The sequence below is a fragment of the Octopus bimaculoides genome, chromosome 3 (assembly GCF_046866305.1).
Source record: "Octopus bimaculoides isolate indiv1 chromosome 3, ASM4686630v1, whole genome shotgun sequence".
Taxonomy (NCBI): Eukaryota; Metazoa; Mollusca; class Cephalopoda; order Octopoda; family Octopodidae; genus Octopus; species Octopus bimaculoides.
In genome coordinates, this window is record NC_142930.1 from 73874943 (window position 1) to 73884685 (window position 9743).

The 9743-nt window shown below is 36.0% G+C and overlaps 1 protein-coding gene across 1 annotated transcript; it reads left to right on the plus strand.

Moving 5' to 3' along the window:
* Positions 1–1992: 1992 nt before the first annotated feature.
* Positions 1993–9338, plus strand: LOC128247321 (uncharacterized). The gene is made up of 5 exons (XM_089349215.1): positions 1993–2107; positions 3784–4131; positions 5067–5179; positions 5708–7278; positions 8236–9338. Exons 2-5 carry the CDS (start codon positions 3793–3795, stop codon positions 8445–8447), a joined length of 2235 nt encoding a protein of 744 aa, XP_089205341.1. The 5' UTR covers positions 1993–2107; positions 3784–3792; the 3' UTR covers positions 8448–9338.
* Positions 9339–9743: the final 405 nt, after the last annotated feature.

Sequence of the window (9743 nt, forward strand, 5' to 3'; positions counted from 1 at the left end):
CAATCAGCATGTGTGTGTGTGTGTGTGTGTGTGTGTGTGTGTGTGTGTGTGTGTGTGTGTACCTAGAATCGATGAAAGGCAAAGTCGACCTCGGCAGAATTTGAACTCAGAACATGAAGACGGACGAAATGTCGTTAAGCATTTTGGCCGAGGTCAACTTTGCTTTTCATCCTTTCGAGGTCGACAAAATAAGTACTAATTGAATACTAGGGTCGATGCAATCGACTTACCCTCCCCTTTGACATTGCTGACCTTATGCCAAAATTTGAAACTATTATTTATTATCCAACTGTGATGTTGGAAATGCAACTTGTTCTGCTGTTTACTCTGGCCACTGGAATAGTTAAAAGATCTTAATAGGCTTAGTTGACATGAGGATTGAATAGGTATGACGTCTGGGGGTTCAATTCATTAGGCGGTTTTCAAATAATAATCAGTGAACGTTAGAAAAAGAAGCATGATAAAAGGTGTGGATAGGGATTTGATGAGCAAGTAATGGCAGTGTTCTCCTTGAGGGATTTAAGCAGTGAGATGTTAGTGTGTGTGAGAGAGAGACGTTGTTGTGAGACTCTTGTTGGAGAGTGGGTGTGGTCTGAGATACTTTGAGAGAGGGGTAATTACTTTTTTGTGTGTGACGCCGAGTCAGGCTTGATTCAGTAGTCTTATGTAGTCGGGCGAACGACGAAATGTGATCAACAGACCCATCTTCCCTGTTTATACAATGTTTCTGTATAACTGAAGTCTACATAGTACTCGTACATACAACATATTTTTCTTTTTGTCAGATGTTCAGCAAAAGCAATGTAGTGTTTTCTTTGTGACTTGTTTGAAAGAGTTCCTGTGTTGATATGGTTGGCTTTTAATTGAGTTCTCTATTGAGCCGATATAAGAATACAGTTTCGCCGTTGTTTTTCAATTGCAGTGGCTTGTTATAAGACAGTTACTCGTGCATTAGTCTCCCAAGGGACATGGCTCACTATTTCGATAATTGCTGTTATTCTTTGGTTAATTCTGTTTACATTGTATTGAAGGAATCTATGGTTATGCATCAGAATGAAGAGGTTGTGTATTAAATGGGCTTTACATTAATCTGGTGAATAAATTATATTTGTTGTCACTGTGGAAGTGTCTGTTCATTAACACGAAAAATTGTTTTTACACGCAGGTTTTAATGTTCATCATATTACTCTTCTAGGTGTGTGTGTGTGTGTGTGTGTGTGTGTGTGTGTGTGTGTGTGTGTGTGTGTGTGTGTGTGTGTGTGCATTGGATAAGTTATATGGCATTGTATTTTTGAGGGCCTGTGCTAGATTGTAAATGTATTCGGCTCTGAGGAAAATTGTTTCATCGGAGAAGAGAATGCTTATTTCTCTAGTTATTTGCTTTATAACGCGATGGAATGTTGGATTCTAGGTGTGTATACAAAGATTTGTTGTAGATTTATAAAGGATTTGTACTAACTAGAGGTTAAAGTTCATAGTTGCATCTGAGAAGTTGGCAGAAGTTGATTTTTATATCTAATAATTAAGTTAAGGTGTCGGTGACTTTCTCCTAAGCATGTTGCCGCTGCACCTTTTTCGGCTTTCGGAAATATTCGTGGTCCCCATATAATCCCTTACTAATATTGTTAGCACACTCTGGACAAATTAAGATGATCAGTGTCGCAATAAAGTAGCACGTGTTTGGCCAGGTGGATAGACAATGCAATTTCAGTCATGAGGCAAAACACAAGATACACGTGTGGAAAAGCTAAAGTTAGAAAATACAACAGGAAAAAATAACTCAAAGGAAATACATAAATAGCGTGAGAAAAACAAAACAAAAGCGAGAAATCCACATTTGGCTCATAAACTATGTCAAACTTATGGCTTCTGTCTAAAAAAAGAACTATTGTTTTGAAATTTGCTTCTTCCTAAACTTATTCACGTGATTCGCACGTTTCAAAAGCAAAGCTAATTTGCAATTTATAATAAAATAAGCAATAAATAAATTAATAAATAAGAAGAAAGACTAAAGGAAAGGTAAAATCGAGTTCCATATAAATACCATTGGTTTTTACAGAAACTTCATTCGAGAAACGAAGTTTGACTTGAAACAAATTAATCAGAGGTGAGTGAAGAACAGTTTCTAGTTATATTTCCTTTAAATTGATTTTTTTTTCGGGGGGTGGGGGATAAAGATCATTTCGCTTTTTGCTTTTTTTATTGTTTCTTTTCTTGTTTTACCTGGAAGCTTATAATTTTCATTAATCAAAATCACAATTTACAAACTGCAGTGAAGTGAACCGCTATGAACGGAGAACTCTAGTTTGAAACATGGTACCTACGTGACTTTTCTAGAGCCTCAAGAGAAATTGAAATAGCAAACGACTTACATCTAAATTTTACAATGGAGTGATTATCTTTCTCTATTCTTCGTGGATAGTCAAGATCCCAGAGCATTAGATTTCACATTCTTTGCGTTAAGTCGAACTTAACGATTTACTTCTTTTTGAGACATCTAACAGTTGACCAGTGCTGACAGTATACGAATAGCCAGTCCATTGACTGAACATCTGCAATTTCCTTGTTTCGTTACATCGTCTCTCTCTCTCTCTCTCTCTCTCTCTCTCTCTATCTATCTATCTATCTCTCTCTCTCTATCTCTCTCTCTCTCTCTCTCTCTCTCTTTATATATATATATATGCCTAAAATTTACAAGCAGAATTTAATAGTTTTATGTGTGCATGTTTTCAAATTGTTGACTATTCTGGTTGAGACACAGTTGACAACGCAAGGCTATGGAATCGCAAACATCAAGAAACATTAAACACTCTCAGTTCCTTGATTGTTGTTGATCTTGTACCATAACCATTATCTTTTAAGTATCCCAATAAAATAAATTCCAGTGCTACGAGGTCCGGTGAAAGCTTTCTTCTGAACCTCTTCGTCTAAACCACCTCCCTGGCAAAATCGCATCAAGATAGGTCCTTACATTACTGTTAGTGTGGGGATACCCGCCATCTTACTGGAAATGGAATTTCACACTTTCAAAATACTTCTGAATGCTTAGCATGACAAATTGTGGCAGCAAGTTCAAGTAAATTGGACCACTCACAGTACCATAAAACAAAAAAGGTCAAATTAATGCTTTTAATGACAGGTCATGTCATAAATTAACATGCTTTTCTATAAATAACATGCTTTTCTATAAAATGCTTTTCTGTAAAATGTAGATTCTCAGATCCGCAGTAGGTGCAGTCGTGACACTTAATTAATTACGCCAATTAATTTAAATGTAACATCATCACTCAGGACAATTTTGTAGGAAAGTGTTCATCTTCTACACATCTTGGCAAGTGTCACTCACAAAACAACACTTTTCGGCCCGAATCGTCTTCAATGAGAGCATAGAGTGTAACTTTTCCAATGACAGCGCTTCAAAATGCGATGAATGCTCGTTTTCGAAATTTCTATTGAACTCTAACAATACATTTTGAGTACCCTATCGTGCTTTGTGTGGTTCATCAATGTCCGCTGTCTTCCGGAACGTTTCTTGTGGACATTCTGAGCAGTTTTATCTGCTTCAGACTTATCTCTAATTCGAGGGACGGTACATCACGTTTGAAACTCTCTACTAAACTGTCTTTGCATATTGGATTGAGTTTTAAAAACTTCCAGTCGCACTTTAGAGTAAATTTCCTTTTTTCAAGGCTTAGTCTGGTTCCTTTCATAATTCCAAAACGTTAAATCTCAAAAGAAATGTGTGTGTGTGTATCTATTTATATTTCTAATTTCTATTTGCAGAAAACCATAATGAAGTATTTAACCTTAATTTTAACGCTGTCCGTTGTTTGTGCAGATGATTTTAGCATAATAAAGTCATTCACAAAATGTTACAAGAATTTCCAAGACAATGTTTTTGAATCGAACAAGAGGCAGGTGTGGCAGAAATACTGTTTAGATAACAACCCTTATGTTCGGCAACGTTTTGGAGGTTGGGTTAACCATATTCCAAATATTCATGACTATAATAATATGGGAAATCTACCAAAGCCTCTTACGTCAAAGCGGGCCAGAAAGGAATATAGAATGCTCACTACAAAAGAGAGACATGATTTCCATCAAGCCATTAATCTATTAAAACAAGATACGGTAAGTTCTTTAGTTGATATCAGTTAACTAGCAAATTTAATCAACAATTTTTACTGTACTTTATTACAAATTCAGCATATTTATTAATTTTCTTACACATGAAATTCGAGAGTGTGTGACCTCAAGCCTTGTCCCAATGGTGTTGGTAACCTAAGTAAAGTGCAACATTTATAATAAAATGGTAATCAGTTATAGAGTTTAATTGTTGTTACAGCCGACGATATTGTAGCTAAAGTAAGGCGGCGAGCTGGCAGAATCGTTAGCACGCCGGGCGAAATGCTTAGCGGTATTTCGTCTACCGTTACGTTCTGAGTTCAAATTCCGCCGATGTCGACTTTGCCTTTCATCCTTTCGGGGTCGATAAATTAAGTACCAGTTACGCACTGGGGTAGATGTAATCGACTTAATCCGTTCGTCTGTTCTTGTTTGTTCCCTCTATGTTTAGCCCCTTGTGGGCAATAACGAAATAGGTATTTCGTCTGTCTTTACGTTCAGAGTTCAAATTCCGCCGAGGTCGACTTTCCCTCCCTTTCATCCTCTCGGGGTCGATAAATTAAGCACCAGTTGCGTACTGGGGTCAATCTAATCGACTTTCCCCTCTCCCCAAATTTCGGGCCTTGTGCCTAGAGAAGAAAAGGATATTGTAGCTAAAATAAGGCGGCGAGCTGGCAAAACGTTAGCACGCCGGGCGAAATGCTTAGCGGTATTTCGTATATCTTTACGTTCTGAGTTCAAATTCCGCCGTGGTCGACTTTGCCTTTCGTCATTCGGGGTCGATAAATTAAGTACCAGTTACGTACTGGAGTCGATCTAATCGATTGGCCTCCTCCCCCAAAAAATTGGGCCTTCTGCCTAGAGTAGAAAAGGATTTTGTAGCTGAAGTGTGTTTGTGTGTAACTTTAAAATTACTAATAATGGTCACTTTTTTTATTTAGAGTTTGGCACCAAACGTCTACGATGCGATCGCCTTCCTCCATTCTGGTCCCACGGTTATAAACGCTCACGCTGGCCCTTCTTTCTTAGCTTGGCACAGAATCTACCTTAACATGTAAGTATTTTCTTCTAGATGTAAGAATTATTTTTTTAACATTATTTATATTTGTTTTTATACTGTATTCTTCGAATATTTTAATACTTCATAAATCCTAGATCGATAATATATATGTTTATATATGTACACACGCACACACACGCACACACATATTTGTATGTATTTATATATGTATGTATGTATGCATGCATGCACGTATGTAAGTACAATAGGACATGAGTCCAACACCCTAACGACTAAGCCACGCGTCTTCACAGATTTAGGATTAACTTCTAGTGTTTAGAGACCCAAAGAGCCCGGAAGACTTCAAATTAAGTTTCTAGATTATGTCAATCACAGAGCTTTTTCTTCATCTTACACCACCACCACCACCACCATCATCATCATCATCATCATCACCACCACCACCACCACCACCACCACCACCACCATCATCATCACCATCATCATCATCAGCAGCAGCAGCAGCATCCTCATCATTTTCACTTTATTTATTGTATAATTTTTCTTTTTTTATTTCCTCAGAATGGAAGAAGCTCTTAATAAAAAGGTGCCAGGAATAACAATTCCGTATTGGGATCCAACACTTGACAGCTCTCTTGATGATCCTCGAGATTCCATTATCTGGACGGATAAATTCTTGGGAAATATTAATGGAATTGTCGATTGTGGTCCGTTTGCTAACTGGAGCACACCAGCTGGTCCCCTGATGAGGAATGGTGGTTTTATTAGTAACTTACCAACTACTGAAGACATAAATAATATTTTGAGCCGATGGAGACTTGCAGATATCACCGAACCAAATGCGATTGGTAAATACAATTTGGAATTTCACCACAATTCTATGCACAATTTTATTGGAGGTCATTTAGGTCAACCAGAAACTTCTCCTATGGATCCAGTTTTCTGGCTAATCCACAGCTATATAGATCTTCTTATGAATCGTTTCAATGAGAACCAAAAGAAGCACAATGTCGATCCTGCAACAGATTATCCTATAAAGTATGGTTTACCAGTTTATGCTCCCGATCAAAAAATTGTTCTGAAGAATATAACAATCAGAGAAGCATTAAAAGAAGCTCAATCTTATAAATACGTTCCTTTATATGACTACACTATACTGGATATGCCATGTTACGAAAATTCAAAGTTTCTTCCTTCTCCGTATCTAACTTGCCACAATGGAAGATATCAGACGAAAACTAGAGAATCAGTTGGCTGCAATGCTCTTATTCCCTATCAGAATATGTTTTGTATTAACCGTAAATGTGATCTACAAGAATGGGCATTTATTCCAGTTGAAATAATTTACGAACGACCTTTCGAAACGATGAAATTTGGAAATTTCCCGATCAAAAATGGCATACCAGATTTACTAACTGATCTATACGACAATAATATACCCCAAAATATCTCGTCTGGTAACTCTACTTGCCGAAGTAAAAAGTGTTGTGGTCCCGCAGGAAGACTCAGTGTGCAAGCCAGTGGCATCAATTATTTTGGTAACTATGAAGAAATGGTGATAGTTGATCGTAGATTAGCTGTATCATCGGATATAGCCTACATTGGTATCAAAAGACCTGCAATAAACAGCAGTCTGGTATTTATGACAGTCTCAGAACAATGTGGAAGAATATGTCGTCCTTCTTGCTTAGTGCCGGGTTCAAATCCACCGAGGTACACAGAATGTATAGGTTTGTTGAACTTAACTCACAATGATGCTCATTTCTACGGCAAAACTCTGGCAGAAGCTTACATGAGAGTGTGGGATTATAAAAACCAGATACGACCGAAAATAAGACACGAGAATATACCAATCGTATTCCATTGTGATGATAGCCTGTGGCCTTTTAACATCAGCAACTATATATCTACAACGACACCATCAACTTGGACAAGAGAGTCAACACGTACACAAACCACGACTACTACAACTACCACTACCACTACTACCACTCCAACACCAACAACTACAACTACACCAACAACTACAACTACAACTACACCAACAACAAGTTGGGCATGGAGAACAACAACAAAACCAACAACAAGATGGGAGTGGAAAACAACGACAACTAATGGTGATAGTAATATCTGTAAGTATTTCATTTATCCACTCCTTTAATGAATGCATGTCTGTTTACGATATATATGTATCATATAAAAAACAGGATTTTATATAATTTATTACAAAATCTGTTGATTCACTTATTTTTTCTTCTCAACAAGAGCCCACACCTCTTCCCATTTTCCTTCCAAGTATTTTTCATCAATAATTTCAACAAATAACCAAGTGGCTGAGAGGTAGAGGCAGTAGAACGAGAGATTAAATGTCTTGTATTTAATAATGTATCTTTACTTTCTAAATTCAAATTCTATTTGGATCCACTTTGGTTTCACCATTCCGGTGCAGATAAAATAAGACCTGTGCCACGTGTCCAAAGTTTCATTTATAAGGTAAAGTCATAGAAAAGAGGAAATGTTAAATCAAATATGGCAGTGAAAAATGTGTGCCGATGCTAGAAATCAATATGTAACCAACATCTAAATATTACAGTTACGCATATCCTAAAAACAAAACTAAGGAACACGTTTCCCCTACTTTTCTTGTCTATAATATGTTTCTGATTCATAGCATTATCACATTCTAATTTGCAACATCCCTATAATCTTATTTACGAAGTTCCTGAAATTAGTTTCATGGACCTCAATATTTTCGTGCTTGAAATGCATACTATTATCCACGAAAAAACCAATGATTAATATATTTATGCTCCATATGATATTATATGAACCTTCCAAACTAGTTTGTAAGAATTCTTCACTATGGATGATGAAGCTAAAATTTGAAACATCGTTTATTCGGCTATAGGCTCACTTCAAAATGTATTACATGTGCATTTTAATATATATTAGGAAAAATACTAAAATATACCCCACTCACCCATCTTTTTTGTGCCATTAAATCACTCTATAATGTTTCCTTAAATTATATCTGACAAATTCATACAAGATATAACATTTTTGCATTTCATTTTTTTTTTTCATTCCAGTCTGTAAAGTCGATAACACTTGTGTAATCCCATCAAGATGTAGCTGTACATACATGGAAAAGAAACCTTGCATGCAAATGTGCTCCCGATATGCCATATGTATTTACGGACAATATTTCGTTTTAAATTGCGGTTCTGGATTTAGATACAACCACCAACTGAAACAGTGTGTTCGAGGATACTGTTCCCACAGATACTTATCAAAGATATAGTTTTCACACAAAATTACCCTTAATAATATTGTCACTTTTACATCCAACATTTGCTGTTAATATCAGAGATGTTGTTAGTCTTATTTATACTAAACCTACCGTCTATTATTTAAATTAGTTGTGTTTTTGTACAAAGTAACCAACAACAAATACATTAGTTTAGCTGTGCTAAACTGCCTTATAATCACCATAACCCCAAAATGATATATTATTTAATATTTATGTCCAGCTGTCACCACATCCGGTTTAAGTGAGGTTAATGACTGCATTACACATACACACATACTTTGTATGTGTCTATATATATATATATATATATATATATATATACACACACACATGCATATACATACATACATACATACATACATACATACATACATACATACATACATACATACATACATACATATGCATACTCACATGTGGTACATAAATATCTGTTTAATCAACCAAATTCCGAAATTCTCCTTGATGTCGACGATGATCATAGTTTATTTCTAAATTGTCATTATTTTTATGACGAAATGCTGTGATCTGTAACACAAGATCACTGATGCTGATCTTCGAAAATTATATTAACATTACATCGATACATATTTCACCCATTTTTCTTTCTGTCGATGTAGCTGCATATCTTTAAAATTCATCCATTTCTTTGAGAAAGACATTAAAGATGCATCTTCATATTTACCAAAAATATCACACCACCGCCACCACAGAAATATTGAGGCATCAGGCCTTTTTTTCATTGACCATAAGAGCTATATATTTAAACGATATAACCTTATGTTACAAACGATGATAATTGTACTTGTTATAAACGATATCCCTTTGTTGTAAATGTCATATGTGATTTTTGTTAAATAATAAATTATTTATTTCACGAATTATTTGCTTTGTTGTTTATACTTATTTCACCGAAACTCATAAAGCAGACTTTGCGCCGATGTAACAAATGTTATTGTTCGCGTGTAAGAGAAGTTACTGAATAGGATAACATTCCTAATAGTTAACGACGTGGTTATTGCGCCTAGAAGGCTTTATTTAATCCCATATCAGTCTTGATCAAACTGATCAGGGATTAAACAATAACAAGCACTGTATATTACTAATTGAATCATCACATAAAAAACTTGCAACAAATTCCGAATTGATGTTAAACTGTTCAGGCAACCAGCTCAGTAGCAAAACTCGAAGAGCAATTGAAATGATTGCATGAGTAACTCGAGGGTGCATACTAGTCTCACTCGGGTATGCAGCTGCTTAGAAAGCGCAACACAACAGACAACAAAT

Excerpts from the sequence above, each read along its gene's own strand:
- LOC128247321 (XM_089349215.1), top strand. The coding sequence starts at position 3,793 with ATGAAGTATTTAACCTTAATTTTAACGCTGTCCGTTGTTTGTGCAGAT. Across the intron at positions 5,180-5,707 it reads CACAGAATCTACCTTAACAT|AATGGAAGAAGCTCTTAATA; the intron begins GTAAGTATTTTC and ends TTATTTCCTCAG. Across the intron at positions 7,279-8,235 it reads TAATGGTGATAGTAATATCT|TCTGTAAAGTCGATAACACT; the intron begins GTAAGTATTTCA and ends TTTTCATTCCAG.